Below are 20,818 nucleotides of genomic sequence, written 5' to 3'. Positions count from 1 at the left end.
AATTCTCAAAATATAAAAGTTTGTATGAATGTATAAAGTATAAAATGTGTAAGTATGTATGAAATATAACATTTTTGTTGTTGGAAATATATTTACTTTCAACCTTTTCAAGCCTGTTGTTTACATAATAATACAGAGTTTTTTTTCAATGCTATGTGAATATAAATGCTTTAAAATATATTCCAAAATGTACAAAAAATGTACATATTTTTGAAACACAAAATACATACATGGAACGTAAAAGTGAACATACATAAACATATATTTCAGCACATATATTTTTGGCCATTTTTTGTTAAAAATATATTTAAAATTATATTTGAAAATATATATATTTTTGCCTTATGGGTGAAATTCGTGAACACATAGTCGATATGCGTCCACGTGCTTGCCTACATCTGCATGACGTAATTTTGATCAACACTGCAGCTCAATTTTTACCCGGACTGTGCACGCACAACAGCGCATGCGCGAGAAAAATGTTTAGTGGAACACTCCACTATACACAATGGCAATAGACAGCATCTTTTCTTCTTTTATTTTTACTTTCTTAGAACAGAACGCCAAAGAGCATTTCCTTCAATATAATGTTTGATTCCTGATCTTTGATTTCTTGTTGTATGTTCAAAACTTTTTTTATGGTGGATTTGTTACTTTTCTTCATATATCCTGAACTTGTGATTGATCCTCTAAATGACGCGAATCAGTGCTGTCCTGACAGCTTTGAACAGGAATCATTTGAAGAAGAAATTATTTGTAAATTACATTTTCATTTTAAATTCAGTTTCATCAAATGTTTAAAAAGCATCCAGACAGTACAAACTTAAATAGTTGAGAATAAAAAAAATTGTTATACCTATGAACAATATGAAAATTAAATCAAATTAGCATAATAAAAGTTCTCAACATAATGCAACAGTATTAGCAGTGGGACAAAAGTAGCAAGTGTACTCCGGCAGGAACTCCTGACATTTATACCCAATTTAATTTTATTTTGAAAAACTTTGAGAAGTCAAACTTCAGGATGTGTTAGAGCACTAAATAACCTGTAGATTGATCAGTACTGTAAACCATGAAACCAGAAACACAATGTGTTATAAGAAAAAAGGATTTAGGAATTTACGTATCATGGTTGAAACAGCTTTCTGGACCTACACATGGAAACTGATGATGAAATAATGTGATATTTGTCAGGTCTGTCAAGGGTTGCATGCTAAAGATGCTGTCATAGTTTGAAATGCAAATGAAGTCAGGGCTCTGAGAAAATTTGTTTGTTTCTTTTTTGTCCCGCTTTACTTTCGCCTCGGTTCTCCTAATATCATATAAATGAATATCATTAGACTAATATTATGGTTTAGGTTTATAATTTAATAGTATATTCATAATAGGGATTTGGTATTTAATTCAGAGCTATGCTCCATCAGTGAAAAAAGAAAGAATCAAAAACAACAGTGTCTTTCGACTTCAGAACCAGGAATCAGAACCGATTCCAAAAGCCCTACTTTAAAGGTCCCATGTGTTCATGTTTCACGTGTAAAATAAAACTTGTTGATGTAGACAAGACCGACATTATCAAAATTCCTCCAGCTTTGGTCTCAGCCTGTAAGTTAACTCCTTTTAACATTGCATTGTGCTCAAATCTTTCAAACATAGTAAGGAGCATCACATTTTCGGCTGATGTCAGATGTATTCAGACCAATCACAATGTACAGATTAGCTAGCCAATCACGGACACAAAGCTTTTTAAATCTATGAAGAGAGTGAAATCTGGAGCTGCAAAAATGTACGGTAAATAATGTGTTTTTTTAAACCACGCGAACACACTGTATTATACCAGATACACAAAATAATGTTTTATTAGCAATGAAATAGGTGCTCTTTAGTGTATAATGTTGCTGTTAGAGCAAAATGATAAAGCTCAAAGTTCACTGCCAGGCGATTTATTTTCTCTAAGTTTGAAAAATGGGATCAGGAAAAACGTGACCTTTACAGACTGAACGGATGCGGAAAAGGTAAAGGGCTTGTTATAGTCGTGCGTAGGTCCTACGGCGTAGCTGTGACGGCGTAGGTTCCGCGTCGGTTTTCATTTATACTTTTGCGTCGTCCTCCAAGATGTGCAAACACACGCGCAAACCGCTGGTAGGCAGTATTCTCGCGTGTAACCACAGTAGCAGCGCAACCGTCAGAGAAGAAGAAGCTTGGCAAGTTAATCCACAAACGAAGAAGAAACCGCAACTTGTTGTGTATGATTTGAGAAAACCAGCAATGATGGAAGTAAATAAACAGCGACTTTTGTTGCAGTTTGAGTTAAATCACTCCTCAACTTGGCTCATCTTTGTTGTCACCATCACAAACGGAAATACATATGACACTGCGTCCGAAACCGCATACTGTATAGTAGGTACTGAATTAGATGAAGTACCTACTTACTTGGCGTTAAAACAGTAGGTACTGTATAGTACGAATCCTGGTAGTATGAATGAGATTCGGACGTACTACATCCGCCATGTTGCTACATCACGTGACATACGTCGTCATCACGTCATGTCATTTCAGCGCGAAAACAACCGCATGCCTCGTCGTCTTCGTTGGATAACTCCTCTCCCGGGGCATCATGGGATAGTGAAGCGTCCATCGTATGCACACTGCAAAATCTAACCGGAAATAATAGGTCATCCGGGTACTTTTCGCATACTGTTTTTCGAATACTCTGTATTCGGACATACTACTCGCCTCGCCTACTGCTTTTCGCGTACTATATAGTATGTAGGCTGTTTCGGACGCAGCATCAGTTTTTTTACCTGACGGGAGGGGTTCTGGTGGACCAATCACAGCGCTTGCGGTCTGCGTAGAACTGACACGCTGTTAAAATTTTTGCGAGGTGCACGTCAGGCTACGCACAGGCTATGGATAGCCTACGCCGTAGCTACGGCGTAGAACCTACGCACGACTATAAATCGCCCTTAAAGCTCCCTATATTGCACCTCTTACTTCACTGAACTTGGAAAAGAAACTGATGATGTGAATTATTACAAAACTCATTGTAGGAAAAAGTAGGAGTCAGGGGGTATTTTGAAACCAAATGCGTGGTGAAGTGGAAACGAGAACTGAGTCATGTCCAAACAGAGCGATTTCTTGACTATAAAGATTTGTACACTGAAAAAAAATATTCATTCAATTTACTCAAATTTTTAAGGTAAGTGGTTGCAATCAATTTATTTGAGCTACATTTAAACAAAAGTTTTTTGTTTTGTTTTGTATTTCTACTTTTTTTTAATGTAGCTTAAATAAATTGATTGTGACCACTTACCTCAAATAATTGAGTAAATTGAATGAATAATTTTTTTCAGTGTATGCTTTAATACTTAACATTTGTCTTCTACTACTAAAATCCATTTATAGAAACATTAAATATTTTCAGTACTTCCCAACATGTAATCAATAACCTACACCATTATGTATTGCGCATAGTGCGTTCTGGGACGATGATGTCTATACAGTTTACTATAGTAAATACTATGGTATCACATATAGTTTTTCATGTGAGAATATTTTACTCCCCACTTCCACCTTCGTCTTTATTTTAATCATCCTTCATTTTGTTTTCTGTATTGTTTTGGCTTTTTAATGAAAAAAAAGGATAAAATCCTAAACTGCTGCACTGTTTCTGAAATGCATGTCTGTGGTAAAGTTTTTGAAACTGTGTATACAGATATTTGTCATGAATGTTATGTCCATCATCATGACAGTACATTTTGGTTTAAAGTGTGCATTGTGCAGTACTGTTTTATTTTACTTTTGTGTCCACCATCAGTAAATATACCACAAAACACCAGCTCATGAGGGTTTGACTGTAAATTAAACAAATAAAAATGATTGATTTTAGATGTAATATTCATACATTGCACTTTAAACCCACATTTTAATGTTTAAATATTCTGCCTGTCTGTTTTTCTGCTCATGACACATGGTGTTTTGTTGCACATATATTTCAGTCTGTTTAGTTGTGGTCTCAGTATTTGTAAACTTCAGGTCTGTTGCTTGTTAAAATGATGTTAATGTATAAAAGTATTCATGTAAGAATACTCTGTCTTTATTATTCTGAGCCCACCATTACTGATGAAAGAAAAACATTTTCATGACTGTCCATGATCAGATTTCTTTGTCTCATCTCATCAGTGACTGACTTTCTCTCTGTCAGTACAGATTATTGATCACTCGTCACAGCTGTCTGATGCTCATATCTGATGTTTCCGTGTGCTGAGCTCACGTGTCAGATCAGACCCAGATGTCAAACGTGAGATCTGACAGAGCTTTACAGGTTATGTCTCACAGTCCTGTCTAACATCTGTACAGCATGTATCTCACATATTTATTTTACATTCAGAGAATCTAAAATGAGGCTTTAAAATGTTGAGTTTTAATATTCATATAACTAAAGTTAAACACTTAACCCTTAAGTAATGTTAAAGATTTTAGTAGATTTCACCCACTATACCCCAAACAAACACAAAACTTTTTGAATTTTATTTACAATTTAAATAACATAATTAACTCTATTTATATAGTTAAATATATAATTATAAATATAATTGACTATATAACTTTTATAGTGGTTTTACAAATGAGGACACACACAAAGAGACGTTTTGTCAGGTTTTTTTTGCTAACTTTTGACTATAAATCAAATCCAAAATATATGCACGCACTGCCCTCTGGTGACAGCACAAAAACATGAAATATATTGTGTACATATCATATGATTGGACAGATTCTTCAAATGATCTTCAGTTTCCAAATCAGTCCTGGTTTGATTGACAGCAGATGTCCCTTTTTCTTTTCCTGCTTGTTAACGTTTTACTACGCTCATACACAATGCACAGTTTCTATTTTGTGTATTTATAAAACATGTGTTCACATGGTTTATGATTAAAAAAAACACATTATTTTCCACATATCGTACATTTTTGTAGCTCCAGATATCCTTGTCTTCCTTAAATACTCTGATTTTGTACAAAGCTTATCAATCTGAAAAGCTCTGTGTCCCTGATTGGCCAGCTAATTTGTACGTTGTGATTGGTCTGAATCCCTCTGATGTCAGCCAGAAATGTGACGCTCATTACCATGTTTGAAAGATTTGCTCACAATGCAACGCTTACATGAGTTAACTTACAGACTGTGAGTTCTACATTTATACACTATATTCGGGAAGCCTGGAAGTCCTCGCTCATAGTACCAGTTCCTATCTGGATAAGCCTAAACAATATGCCTTTAATATCAGGCCCTATATTATGATGGAGAGGCTGCAGTTAGGGGTGAATCCTAACATAATTAAGATAATAACTCCTGTCATTCTTTACTTTGGGATTTGTACCTTTTGCATATCATTAACATACACACTTTACACCAAAGGAAATGTAAAATTGTGAATCAGAAGATAGGTGCTCTTTAAAGAAATTTGTGTAGAAATAGAAATTATACCTTAAGCCCTGTAGCGCAATGCCAAAAAACATCAGGAAGAAAAAAATTGCTGCAAGTTGCCTTTTTCTCTTTCAAAATTTTTTTTTTCTCTTTACATTTTTTTAAATCTCTTTTAATTTTTTTCTCTTTCAAAATGTTTTTATTCTCTTATACAATCTGTCAACATGTTTTTTTTCTCTTTAAATTTTTTTCTTTTTAAAACGTTTTTTTTTACCCCACCCCCCAAAAAAAATATCTTTTATTTTCTCTCCTTTAATCTTTCAAAAAAAATCTCTTTCAATCTTTCAAAATGTTTTTTTTCTCTTTAAAGTGTTTTTTACCCCTCCCCATCAAAAAAAAACTCTTTAATTTTTCCCTCCTTTTTTAATCTTTCAAAAAATGTTCTCTTTCAAAAAATATTTGTTCTCCTTCAACATTTTTTAATCTCTTTTAATTTTTTCTCTTTCAAAATATTTTTTTCTTTCAAAATGTTTTTTTTTCTTTCAAAATGTTTTTTTTTCACTTTCAATTTTTCCTCTTTAACATTTTTCGAATTTAAATAAAACAATTTAAATGTTAAAAATATTTTTCTCTTTAAAAAATGTTTTTTCTGTGAAAAGTTTTTTCTATTTAAAGTTTTTTTTCTGTTTCAAAAACATTTTTTTCTTCAATTTTTTTTTCTTTTTTAAAAAATTGATGTTTCTCTTTTGATTTTGTTCTCTTTTCAACTTTTTCACTTTACATTTTTCTCTTTCAATTTTGTTTCTCTTTAACATGTTTTCTCTTTCAAAAAACAAGCATTTTTTTGTCTCTTTCAAACTTTTTTTTTCTCTTAAAATTAAAATATGTTTTTCACGTTCAATGTTTTTTCTTTCAAACGTTTTTTTTTCTTTTATTTTTTCTCTTTCCAATTTACATTTTTTTCTTTTTGAGTTTTTTTCTTTTTAAATTTTTTTCTCTTTCAAAAAAAAAAACAACAACTCAGGACTCCCTGCAGCTTTTTCTGGGTACCCCTAAACTCAAAGTTCGAAATGTATATGTATTGTAATTGTGTATCATAAATAACTGTATCTTGTTTGTTATGGATGTTTGTAACATGCTGAAACCACTGTGGTAGTTTATTACTTATAACTGTACTGTATACATGCTCATGGGCACCTGAACTGAAAAAGTACTGTGTAGCCTTATTCAGCCTGTTTCTTTTTTATTCTTCCATAGTTCTTTGTTCAGAAGGTGTTTTAAAATTGCCACTTGATTTCATAGATTGATTATTTCTTTTGGTCATCTTGAGATATTCCCTGTACAGTATGTTCATTCAATCTTATTGCCATTGTTTTACTAAAAAACAAAAGTAAAGTGATTGGCTAGTCACCGTTCAACAGCTATACACGGCTGGCCCTAGCATGGGAGTCGAGAACACCGTCTACTCTCCTATTCAACCACTTCGTGTCAACCAAACAACATGTTGTGGGATACAATTCGTCAAAAACCCTGCAAAGACAGCTTCATGTAAAGACGTGCAAATGACCACTTGGTGTCACTGTGGAGGCGGTTTCGGATTGATGTTCAACTGGCTCGTTTCACAGGTTGCGTCCTCTAGAGGTTGCATACGTCATTGAGGCTGTCTCATTTCAGAAATGTAAGTAAGTTAGGACTCTCTGAAGGCGACCTTCAAATGCGCTCTTCTTTCACAGGAGCCTCGCTCTGCCCTCCACTACTGCTGGATCGGAGCAAAATGGTGGGATAAACAAATGTAAGCGGGAAAATATGTGGGCGGGGTCGGGCAAGGCTGCTCCTTATCCTTCTCATGGCTTTGAATTCGCCATAAGATCAAACTCACGAGCATTCGTGAGCTTTACATGTAAAGATGAACAGGATTTGTGTGTTTGTGCTGTTCATGTGTATTTTCTGTGTTTCTTCATTAAGACTGGGTCCTCGAGTTAAGACTGATCAAGGTGAGACGACATTTGATTTTATTTGCGAGTTAAATGTTATGTGAATAATAAGACACTAACTATTATTTATGCTTAATGTTAGGTTAATATTTATAATTTAGGTTACAGTATATGTCCATTACAAAATGTGTTAAGGAAAAAAGACACAAAAATACTTAACTGAATAAGGTCTCAGAGCGAGCGTCGACTCGGCAAGGGTCGTGTTGGTAACTTTGCTGTTCGACGTTTGATCAGAGAACGATTCTTGAGTTGAGGTAACGTTAGGTGGACACGTCATGAAAATAGATGATTCTTCGGATGAAGCAACAGTTCAGCTCTTACTATTGTGTATAGTTTTTATTAGTAGTAATGTAAAGGTTAAATAATAATTCACTTATTTTCAAAAAAAATTGTAATAAAAATAAAATAATAATACAAAGTAATTTTACTGCATTTACAGATCAAGCTTGAGTTTTGTTATCAATATTAAATTACATAATATTTACAAAGTCTATGAATCACCATGTATTGGGTGATACACAAAAGGCTTTTAATTTAATTGTATATTTTTCTTGTGAATAGGTTGACAACAGTATTAGCCGAATAATGATTTGATTTGATTTGACTTTATTGTCTGTTCAGATTTACTGGACAGAAATTCATCTTTGACACTGGCTTCGACAAACATTCCATAATAACATTACATACCACAATAATAAAAACACATTATAAATCACACAATACATGATCCAATTAAATGAATACAACATTCACAATAATGGCCCTAGTTAAAAGTTAAAAGTTTGGTTTAAAACAGTCACTGCCAATGGAATAAATGATCTTTTAAAAATATTCTTTTTGGCATATGGTGCGCGTAGCCTACGCCCGGAAGGGAGGACCTCAAAGCAGTAGTGCAGGGGATGAGTCTGGTCTGAGTAAATCGCTAACGCCCTTTTCTCCAGAAAGTGTGAGAATAATTCTTGCAATGTACTCTGTTTATGGCCGATAATCTTATTTGCTTCATTAATTACTCGTGTTAATTTTTCTTGTGTATTATTGTTAAATTTTCATACCATGAGACGATGTTGTAAGTTACGTTGCTAATGCTTATCGTATGCCTCTCTTTTTACCTGTTGCCACTTGTGCTTGTCCTATTGAAAATAAATCGTTAAAGGCGGAGTCCACGATGTTTGAAAAACGGTTTGGAAAAGGAGACGGGCCGACTACCAAAACACACTTATAGCCAATCAAATCAAATCAAATGCCGGGTTGCGTATGTGTGGGGCGGGTCTATCAACAGAAGGTCCAGATTCTATTGGGGTAGGGGCGTGTTTGTTTAGGTGATTTCAAATATCAACATTGGCTTTACTGATGCTCTTCCAAAGGAGCGTATTGTGTAATTTTAAATGCAAGTGATTTGTAGATCGCGTATAGCGCAGACAATTCAGTGCAAATAAAAAAAATATGACACACAGAACTACAAAACGCGTGCGCATATACCGCACCATAGGGAGGGAGAGAGCTTGCGAGAGGCTGCCTTCTTGTCATTTCTGGCTTATAACAAAAACAGAATAATGCCTAAAAACTGCTGTGTGACACAGCTAACCAGCCAAAAAACCCAGAAATAAGTTTTTATAGGCCTACATGGAGGAGTAGGCTGTGCGTATTTGAAAGCTTAGTTTGATTTTAAGAACAGGTAAAATGGTTTTGAAGGGATTGTTTGGAAGAGTCAGGGGTTCTGTGAAATTTGTTTGACCATTTGGATTTGTGTTTAAGGTTTTGAGAAAATGAGTGCTGATTTAAAAAAGAGGATGTTGTAGCAATTCAGAAAAACTGTAAAAAAAAAATCATAATTTAATTTCATTTTTAATTAAAAATTCCACCCATGTGCCATTATCTCATTACCATGATTTAGTAAAAGATAGTTTGAAACTGAATTTGTTGGCAAATATGGATCACAGAAGAGCAATTCAGAGAAGATACTTTCCAAGATGCATTGGCAGAGACGACATCAGGTGTGATGTTAATGAGAACTTGTGGCCAAATGAAAGAGAGAGAGCAGACTAGAACCATCATTGTAATTTACCATTATGAACAACTTTACATGTTGTTACAGTAATGTTGTAAGGTTTTGTTCTGTGTTTACTTGTGTTCTGTGTATTTTTGTATTTTGGACTTTTATTTTGACATCCTGTTCTGGCTTTTATTTTGATATACATCATGCCATGTCACAGTTCACACTTCCTGTCTGTCTGTATATAAGTCACATCCTGTTCACCTGCTCCTGGCTGATTATTACATCGCCAATACCTAGTCTTAGTGATGGCGAAGTGAAGCTTTCTTGAAGCAGTGAAGCTTTCAACCCAATTGTATCGGAAAAAGGTTCATTACTCGAAGCTTTTCAAATCAGAGCTCAATGAGGACCTCTGCTGGTGAAAGTGCTGTATCACAATATGTTCCACAACCAAACAACGTATTTATTTAATTATTAAAGCAAAACTTAATCGATTGACAAATTAAGGATAGATTCATAAATAAATGTAACACTATATTAAATACATGACCAAAGCACGTTCCATTTCATGCGATTGGTACTTCAAACAAAAATAACAAATTAAGGATAGACCTTGTCTCAAAAGTATAAAGTGTGAACCAATTAAAAAATATATCATGGTATTAAGTGGTGCAGAAAAGGCTTTTTACTACTAATATATTCTAGATATATCATAAACTCACTATACAGTAATCGATTCCGTGTAATGTAATACTCCAATACAACCCATGAGGGCGCGCCGCGCATCGCACAATTCTAAACCTTTGAATCAGATAACGAAGCAGTCACGTGGGTGTGTGTGAAACGAAGCTTCGGACGTCATTGGTCACGTGATTTTGCCAAAACGAATCAAGCTTCGATACAAAGCTTCAATGAAAATCGGTTCGTTTTTTTGACACACGCTTCGGAGCTTCGGTGTCACTGGTAACATCACTACCTAGTCTGTTTATCTGTACCTGAATCTGTTATCTGTTTAATCTGTTTCCTGGATCTGCCTGTTTTTTGACCTGTGCCTGTTACCTTGGATTTTGATTGTTACTCTGCCTGCCCTGAACCTAGCCTGATATTTGGATTACGATTGTTGGATTTACCCTGTATGGATTTGTTTGCTGGCCCTTCTTGGGATTTTACAATAAAACACCTTTTGCATATGGATTCACTTTTCACTCCCTTTCTTTAAAGCAACCCCCTTACAGAATAATCAGCCGGCACCCGGATCCAGCGAAGGTTAGTAACTTCCCACCAGCAACCAGTTTTTGCCCTGCTTGAACTCCGTCAGAACCACCGGCCCATTGATGATTATGTTCAAGACTTTCTGGAATTATCGAATCAGGTACATTTTGATGAGGACACATTGAAACCGATTTTTTACAATGCTCTTGATGAATGGTTGCGCTTGTGTATGCCACATGATATGTCTGCCTGGTCCCTGGAGAGTTATATTGACTTTGCACTGCTGTTGTGTGGTTCACCATTTACTGTGGGTGTTGCGGATACACCTCCAGTGAATTTACACAACACACAAAGCCATTTCATGCCTGTTCTCCCCAAACCTGTTAATGTCATGCCTGATTTGTCCATGCTTGCTCCCAAAATGGCCGCCATCCTGCCTGTCCCTAAAATGGCTGCCATCCTGCCTGTTCCCAAAATGGCCGCCATCCTGCCTGTTTCTGCACCCACACCCGTTTTTGAGAGAGCTACCATTATCCCTGCACCTGAATTACAGAGAGCCATCATCACCACCACACCTGCACTCATGAGGGCTACTACTCACCCAGCACCTGACGTCCAGATGGCCACCCTGCCTGAAGCAACGACCACAGAGGTATGTTTCATTGACTCAATATTGCCTGAATTTGCCATAGCCCTGTGGTGCGTCTGGTCTGCCTTCTGCTCTGTTATTCCCGAGGTTTCTCAAGGCCCTGCATCTGAACTATCCGAACCACTGAATTCATCCGACTCATCCGATTCATCTGATTCATCCAACTGCTCTGATTCATCTGACCCATCTGATTCGCTCGACTCGTCTGATTCGCTCGACTCGTCTGATTCGCTCGACTCGTCTGATCTGCCCGACTCGTCTGATCTGCTCGACTCGTCTGATCTGCCCGACTCGTCTGATCTGCCCGACTCGTCTGATCTGCCCGACTCGTCTGATCTGCCCGACTCGTCTGATCTGCCCGACTCGTCTGATCTGCCCGACTCGTCTGATCTGCCCGACTCGTCTGATCTGCCCGACTCGTCTGATCTGCCCGACTCGTCTGATCTGCCCGACTCGTCTGATCTGCCCGACTCGTCTGATCTGCCCGACTCGTCTGATCTGCCCGACTCGTCTGATCTGCCCGACTCGTCTGATCTGCCCGACTCGTCTCACTCACTTGATTCACATGATTCATCTGGCTCACCTGTCTCGTCTGATTCACCTGGCTCAACTGACTATTCTGATTCATCTGGTTTACCATCTGGAATATCATCACCCTGGTCCACGGAAGCTTTTCCAAGTTTTTTTTTTGGGGGGGGGGGTAGTACCCGGACACAGGAAGGAGGCAGAGGACACCGAGGCGGAGGCGGAAGTGTACTCTGATCCTTCCTTTCCTTGTGATCTGGGTCTATTCCTACCCCATGACCAAGCTTCACTTATGCCCCTTGATCCTGCTCCTAGCCTGCCCCATGACCCAGGTCCAAGCCTGCCCCATGACCCAGGTCCAAGCCTGCCCCATGACCCAGGTCCAAGCCTGCCCCATGACCCAGGTCCAAGCCTGCCCCATGACCCAGGTCCAAGCCTGCCCCATGACCCGGGCCCGCATTTGCCCCATGACCCGGGCCCGCATTTGCCCCATGACACGGGCCCGCATTTGCCCCATGACCCGGGCCCGCATTTGCCCCATGACCCGGGCCCGCATTTGCCCCATGACCCGGGCCCGCATTTGCCCCATGACCCGGGCCCGCATTTGCCCCATGACCCGGGCCCGCATTTGCCCCATGACCCGGGCCCGCATTTGCCCCATGACCCGGGCCCGCATTTGCCCCATGACCCGGGCCCGCATTTGCCCCATGACCCGGGCCCGCACCTGCCCCATGACCCGGGCCCACACCTGCCCCATGACCCGGGCCCACACCTGCCCCATGACCCGGGCCCACACCTGCCCCATGACCCGGGCCCACACCTGCCCCATGACCCGGGCCCACACCTGCCCCATGACCCGGGCCCACACCTGCCCCATGACCCGGGCCCACACCTGCCCCATGACCCGGGCCCACACCTGCCCCATGACCCGGGCCCACACCTGCCCCATGACCCGGGCCCACATCTGCCTCATGATCCGGGACCATGCTGGCCCCACGACCCTGGACCATCCTGGCCTTATGACCCAGGACCTCTCCTGAACTGCCCTGCCCACCCTCTATTTGGACTTTGTTATTTGAATGTTGGGCTCTGGGAGTCGCCCTTTAGAGGGGGGGTTCTGTAAGGTTTTGTTCTGTGTTTACTTGTGTTCTGTGTATTTTTGTATTTTGGACTTTTATTTTGACATCCTGTTCTGGCTTTTATTTTGATATACATCATGCCATGTCACAGTTCACACTTCCTGTCTGTCTGTATATAAGTCACATCCTGTTCACCTGCTCCTGGCTGATTATTACATCGCCAATACCTAGTCTGTTTATCTGTACCTGAATCTGTTATCTGTTACCTGGATCTGCCTGTATTTTTGACCTGTGCCTGTTTTTGGATTTTGATTGTTACTCTGCCTGCCCTGAACCTAGCCTGATATTTGGATTACGATTGTTGGATTTACCCTGTATGGATTTGTTTGCTGGCCCTTCTTGGGATTTTACAATAAAACACCTTTTGCATATGGATTCACTTTTCACTCGCTTTCTTTAAAGCAACCCCCTTACAAATGTGTAGAATATTTTTTATTTATTCTTTATTATCATTGCAACTGGAGCTTTTTTCCTCTTTTTTTCACCTTTTGGTTGTAATTTGCAAGTCTATTCATATAAAAGAAAGAAATTTTGATTAATTTCTGAATCATTTTTGTTACAAATGCTTTCAATAAAGTGAAAAGGTGTATCTATACAAGTATTCTATATGAAGAACTACATTTTATGTGGAAAATCATTCAAATCATTTTTTAAGTCAGTGTGTTATGAATGAAATTAGTGTCTAAACTCCCCCCTAAACCAGCGTAACCAGCTAAAACCAGCGTGCTACACCACCCTAAACTGAGCTATTATTTATCTCATCTGTCTCAGGTATTACACACTATACTACTAAACACAGTCAAAGTGGTTTGAGAAAACTGGTCAGAAGCACCTCAAGTGGAATAATTTGGGTTGGAGATGATGAGAATCTCTTTCCTGTTACCTCAACACGAGACATACAGGTACTTCATACAGTGCATTTACAATACTTGTTGCGTAAGGGGTGTAATCAAAATAATAGCAGTGTGAAATTTAATTAGAAAATGAGTTCATTATGTCTTTTATTAAAGGCATAGTTCACCCAAAAATGAAAGTTCTGTCTTCTTTAATCACTCTCATGTTGTTACAAACCTGTATGAATTTCTTTGTTCTGATAAACACAAAGGAAGATATTTTGAGGAATGTTTGAAACCAAACCAATCATGAGCCCCATTCACTTCCATAGTAAGAAAAAAGAATATGTTTAGTCATTTAGCAAACACCTTTGTCCAAAGCCACTTACAAATGAGGTAAACAATAGAAGCAATACATAAGTACACTAGAACTAGTCTAATCAAGTCAAACACAGTATACATAGCTAAGGGTTAGCTAGGTTATTTACTAAGTGTTATTTTAACTGCTGTATATAGTTATATGGTTCATATCTGTGCCTTTATGTTTAGGTGAATGTTGCTCAGTTTAAGGATGAATGTAAAGAAAATGAAGTAAGTATTAAGAATCTTAATATAAATAAAACATAATGGGGCGGTGTCCCAGACAGGGTTTAGATAAATCCAGGACTAGTTCTATTAGGACATTTTTTACAAAAACACCTGACAAAAAACAATACAGGTGTGTATTTTGAGACAAAACCATGATATATGATAAGATTTCTCAGTGCAAGGTGTTTTAAAAAGAAGGCAGCTCAAACATGCATCTTAGTCTGAAGCTAGAATAAACTCTGTCTGGGAAACCGCCCCTAAATCTCAATACTTTTCACCTTGCAAGATCTTAAAAATAATAAGGACTGAAACGCAAAATAAAATCTCAGATGTGGGTGTAGTGGGCAGGGCAGACGCACTTTTGGTGGTACAGATTTCCCCTCTCTTCACCATGTACTTCCCTGTACTCTCTGCCCAAAAAATTACTTTAAAAAATTGTGTGTGATATCAAAAACGATCTGCTTGACCTATTGAATCTCATATAATTATGTGTTAATATCTAGAAGTGTGAGTCTAAGCACACAATCTCTCTGATCAGTGATGGAGTCGATGGAAATCTCCTGTTCATGTGTGGAACTAATGGTGAAAAAACTAAGTGCTATAACATGGTATGTCTTGTTTTTACCATTTGTATTTTAGTCTTGTGTTCACTGTAATCAAATAAAATTTCATCTTTTATTTCAGAACTTAGACTATTCTTTAGTTGACGGCTTCGAATTCACTTATGAATTAAATATGAATGATCCTTCATTACTCATCGGTGAGTAAAAATCTCTTTAACAAGACACATAACCAGAGTTACAGTTTTAACACTTAGGATTAGAGATTTGAAAGTACATTGAAAAACTACACTGAATTGAGAGCATAATGAAATAATGAAGTGATGATGCCATTCAGGGTTTTGTGTTGAAACACAGGGCTGTTAATTCTGCTCACCTGGGGAATACTGAAGTTAAGATGGAAACCAGCTGCAAAAGGCAGTTTGATATCATTTCATGTCCATAAGATATCATTTATTTACATAATATGAAAATCTACTGTTATTGGCTGACACCAAACCTATAACTGTTTGTTAATGTTCAATTGTGTGAATAACAATATCGTAATTTTCACTGTTACTTTCTCTAAAGGCCCAAATATCCCAAGATGACTTGCCACACGTACCTCTACATAACCTAAAATACATTGCTCATGGTACATATCACTGCATCTTTCGATGAAATGCCCATTAAAGGCTTTGGTTTTTTAAAGTTTTGACTTTTATAAAGTTACGAAGCAGACACATACAGTACACAAAATAAAAATTAAAACCAGCTTGTCTTTGTAAAGGGACAATAATTAGGATTTTCCCCCATCTTGTGGTGAAATTGTATTTTGACCTCAAACAGGTGCATCAAATTTAGGATAATAAGTGAGGTGGACATTTTAAAGGCAGACTAACAGGTCTTTGAGGGTCAGATTTCTAGCTGATAGATCGGTGTTCAGGTGCTTGTTTGCAGCTGTATCATACAAGTGGATAGTTGGAAATCATGTATTGTTATTTCTGGATTTTTTTAGATTGTGTCTCTCACAGTGGACATGCACCTACAATGACAATTTCAGACCCTTCCATGATTTCTAAGTGGGAGAAAATAGCAGGGTGTTCAAATACTTCACTGTATATGAATTACTTATTACTCAATACAAGCACAAATAACACTGGATTTAATCTTCATGATAACATGGATCTAATGTATGATATGAGTGAAATTATTTGGCATCTACTGTACTTATCAGCGTTCGTCTGCAGTGTTGGGGGTAACGCATTACAAGTAACAGGCATTACATAATAACTTTACTGAAGTAATGAGTAAAGTAACGCATTACTTTATAAATGTACACATTATTATTTTACGTAGTCAGTGTAATGTGTGTGTAAGGGGTCCAAATATGACCCCATCCATCCGTTTGGCCCAAGGACGGAATCCAAACGAAGGGTTATCGCGCGTTCGGTCTTTTCCGGCGCTTATAAAGACAAATTAACGTTACGCAACTTTACACCTGACTCCAAAGATATAAAACGTATTGTAATATGAATCAAATTGATATAAATATAGAATTTGGATAAACATTTGATCATTCTATTTACTCATGTTAACATTGAACTCATTCATTCGATTACCAATATCATATCAGCCCACACCGGCCGTTGTGCGGATTCTGAAACATAAAACTCAACCACACCAGAGGTCCTGACTTATATAGCCCTCGAATAATCATCACAATTAAACACAACTTAGTTAGGGTTAAATAATTAGTCTATCCGTGTAACCAGAGGAAATGGTTGAAGCAACTGCCCCATGCTGGCGTGCCCTTCATTATTATTATAAAATACTTACGCAACCCCAGCCAACTATATACAACTTAATACAGAACTCAGAAACTATAATTATAGTAGAGATACTGATTAGAGGTCCTGACTTATCATCTGATAGCCCACATATAGTAAAGTAATGGCTGTACATCTTAGTTCATCGGTATAGACAATTAGCATGAATTTACACCCCGGTTATAGATTTATGGTGACAAAGGATATCGTAATACTTATTGTAACTTAGAAGAGTCAATGATACAGAGAAGATTAGAATGAATGCAAATGTAACAATTTATTTACCAGGTAAGAAAAACATAATTCAGAAGCCAATTTACATTCCAATTCAAATACGAAAATCAAACGAAAAACCATTGCATACCTGGTAATGAGATGAAGATCTTGTTACAGATTCCTCAAAGTAAAATAAAATACATGATGCTGTGCCAGGACAGCATCATGGGGGTGCATTTCTCGATATTGAAAGTCCCGCCTAAGTCTTCTACACATCTCCTTAAATAACCAGAGAACAAAGCATATAGGAGTTTGGTATTGATTGGTTGTTGTAAAATCAGGGGTGTAGCCTAATATACATACAGTGGGTGATTGGTCAACATGTCTAAGTTAGGAGTTGTCTCCCAACATTAGGTTAAGTTTACTTATTTGTTGTCACAGATTAACATTGAATCCTATTGTCATATTAACAAACCCAAATGTACCACTTGCATTAAAACACTTCATTAAACACCAAACAAAACAAGTTTCACATTCTTTGTACATGTAGAATGTATTGCTTTTATAAAACATGAGGAGAGGGGGACAAGAAAGTGTGGTCGGGTGTGACTCTGTCCCACACCATGGGGTAACTGTCTTGGGGGGTAGATGTGAATTCTTTGAGGAAGGTTTCGGGGTAGATGTGAATTCTTTGTGGAGGGTTTCAGATGATAATTCAACAAGGAATTAGGAAGCGGTTTCCTGTGGATTCAGCCATTTGTTGCTGGCTTCAGGAAATACCTTTTGTCAGGGTTTGGCACCACCATTCAGCTCTTACATGTGCATGCCTGAGTTGAAACAGTTTGAGTCAGAAACTGAGATGGCAAGCCATAGCTTGACATTTTTGCGACGGAAATATGCTATTTTTGAATGCAGAACTTCTCAATCATAAAAAAACACCTGCAAAGAAATCAAACTTAGCCAAATAAGAAAAAGTAACACAAAAGTGACTTAAAAAGTAATGTAAGTATTACTTTCCATGAAAAGTAACTAAGTAATGCATTAGTTAGTTTTTGGGGTAGTAACTTAATATTGTAATGCATTACTTTTAAAAGTAACTTTCCCCAACACACTGTGGCTTGCATTTACAGGCATGGCTCAGAGTTTGCGTACAGGTGCGCACATTCATAGATCACAGTCATTGGTCTGAAGTGGCGTACACATCTTTTCATCCTCATTTTATGCATATGCACACTTTATAAATGAGGCCCCAGTATTGTCTACTTTGTAACCATTAATGAAAACGGAGTAAAACAAGCACCTCCAGTGCCTCTATTGGACAATCAAAAAGATGCATATTTACCAGGAAAAATGTCTTTGACGTTATGCAGAAATGTAGGCAGCGGTGCGTTATTCCTGTAAGCCTGTGTAGAAAAGTTCACAGACTCAAACTTTTGTAAAAACTGCTTATTTTAGAAGTTTAAATGTGACAGACCGGAGGTGAAAAACGATAAATAAACCTAAGATGACTTTTATCTAAATGAGTTTGAACATACCATCCAATGAGTTTATGATGTCTGAACTATCTGTTTTATAACATTAAACTTTATACTTTCTATTGAAAATCCCATGATCTGTCAGGTGATATGTTGTACTGCAAGTCTACTTTGGGACTGTACCAGATAAACCGAAAAACAGGTGCCAAGATCTGGCCTTATTCTCCTGTAGCAGGTGAGAGGAGAGATCATTCACTTCATCATTCATTCATTCAGATATCAATGTTTAAAATATTAATGCTGTATTTGTGATGTGACGTACAGAGCAGAAGTATGTGAAGCTGGTTGCTGGTAATGGTCAAGACAAGGACAAGGTTTATTCATTCTTCACAGAGAAACACAGAAGTGACAATGGAGGCTCTGAATTTGATACCTGGATCCCACGAGTCTCACAGATCTGTATGGTAAACAATAATGAAGTAAAACTGAGAAGTGTCAAATGATGGTTTTGCTCTGCTGCAGTTTCAGTTTAATGAGATTCATAACATTAGACACGTTATGTGTTTTTCTATTGGGTTTTGACATAGGAAACAAAAGCAGCCAGTGTAACTCATGAACTATACAGGTGTTGGTCATATTATTAGAATATCTTCAAAAAGTTGATTTATTTCACTAATTCCATTCAAAAAGTGACTTGTATAAAAACTTGTATATTATATTCATTACATGCAGACTGATATATTTCAAATGTTTATTTCTTTTAATTTTGATGATTATAATAATACCATGAATTATTCCAAATTTAGTATCTCAGAAATTTTTAATTTTGTATAAAGGTTCAAGAGGCGAAGGGAAGGAAAAGATGTGGTAAAAAAGTAGGGATGCTCCGATCAATGCCGATCTCCACTAAAAATACGTGGCCAATCACTATTCTAAATCGGACAGCCGATCTTATTTATAGCTATTTCATGTACTACGGCTTTTGATCATTAAGTCCTTATCGATCTGAAATCGCTGTTAGTTTGAATCGTTTATAACATCCATTTGAAAAAGCAACACTCGTCAAACATAATTATAGATATTCTTTATTATCATGAAAATACCTGAAAAGCTTTGAAGAACAGCAATATAAATATATCCTTCAGCCATTTCTGCGTGTCATCATAGCTGCGTGTGTATTGTTCTTTGTCTGCAGCGCATTTTGAGTTTCTGCACGAGAGCGCCCCCTGGCTTTTGGATGTAGTGCCATTTCACTGTAATTCATTGAGAAGCATAGCAAGAGAGGAGAGGATTGTAAAACAAAACCCATTAAAAAATGTGATGATATTCTAATTATATGACCAACACCTGTATGTTCATGTGCATGTATCATTGTATTAGCATTAAAATATTTAAACCTGATCTGTTTCAGAATGACAAAGGAGGATCTAAAGACGTCCTTCCATTCAGTTGGACATCTATGATCTACACCCGTCTGTCCTGTGGAGCTCCGGAGTTGTCCTTCACCCAGCTTATAGATGTGGCCACTGTTGACAATGACACCAAGATTTATGCCCTCTTCAGAAACATCTGGTAAATGAAAACATAATCAATCATTTTGTGTTCCTGTAGATCATTGTGTTAACATTGCTAAAGGTCATTGGTTTGATTCCTAGCGAACACACTTAGATATAATATGTACTTTGTAACTTTGTTAATAATTAAACTACAATACTAAGTTTCGCCCACCAGGGGTCCTAAAACAATAGTATGGATTGGTGGAAGTTGTTGACTTTAACTCCTCCTTTACATCCAGCAAACTGTTCTGAGACATTCAGACTGCTCTGAGGAGGTGCACAATAAATTCTCTAAATGATTAGACTTAGAGTTTTTATAAAACATGCATTCGAGCCAACTTTTATTAATTAAAATAACTGTTATTATATAACAGAATGTAAATATAAGTGTTTGTAGGTGAGAATATGTGTGTAAAAGCTCCAAATCTGAGATCGGTTTGAGGAGAGAGTGCCTATTTACATATTTATGTTTAATCCAGGAACATGAGTGCCGTGTGTGTATATAAGATGACTGAAATCAGCAGAATCTTCAGTTCCTCTAAATTCATGGAGATTAAAAACATGAAACTTCCTGTGAACCATCGGCCTGGACAGTGTGAGATTTAAACCCAACAACGGGCTTCCTTATGTATTTATATTAGTGTTACTGCTTTCCGACATTTTTGAAAATTATGACATCTCTCCTTCTTCTACTTCTCCTTCTTCTCCTCCTTCTACTTCCTCTTCTTCCTTTTCTTCTTCTTCCTCCTTGTTCTTCCTCCTCTTCCTCTTCTTCTTCTTCTTCTTCTTCCTCTGCTGCTTCCTCTTCTGCTTCCTCTTCTTCTTCCTCTTCTTCTTCTTCGTCCTCCT

At 37.4% G+C, this 20,818-nt stretch overlaps 1 protein-coding gene across 1 annotated transcript in view; it reads left to right on the top strand.

Annotated features, from left to right (window-relative positions):
* Positions 1-7,164: 7,164 nt before the first annotated feature.
* The window catches only part of LOC141349753 (semaphorin-7A), a 28,317-nt gene continuing 14,663 nt past the window's right edge, over positions 7,165-20,818 (top strand). Inside the window, exons 1-9 of the mRNA XM_073853894.1 lie at positions 7,165-7,415; positions 13,705-13,835; positions 14,316-14,357; positions 14,858-14,962; positions 15,039-15,114; positions 18,559-18,648; positions 18,738-18,877; positions 19,825-19,985; positions 20,449-20,567. Of these exons, the coding sequence (XP_073709995.1) occupies positions 7,328-7,415; positions 13,705-13,835; positions 14,316-14,357; positions 14,858-14,962; positions 15,039-15,114; positions 18,559-18,648; positions 18,738-18,877; positions 19,825-19,985; positions 20,449-20,567 (952 nt within the window). The 5' untranslated portion in view covers positions 7,165-7,327. The remainder of the gene's footprint in view (positions 7,416-13,704; positions 13,836-14,315; positions 14,358-14,857; positions 14,963-15,038; positions 15,115-18,558; positions 18,649-18,737; positions 18,878-19,824; positions 19,986-20,448; positions 20,568-20,818) is intronic.

This window comes from Misgurnus anguillicaudatus, chromosome 15 (assembly GCF_027580225.2).
Source record: "Misgurnus anguillicaudatus chromosome 15, ASM2758022v2, whole genome shotgun sequence".
NCBI lineage: Eukaryota > Metazoa > Chordata > Actinopteri > Cypriniformes > Cobitidae > Misgurnus > Misgurnus anguillicaudatus.
This window is presented reverse-complemented; position numbering and strand designations above follow the sequence as displayed.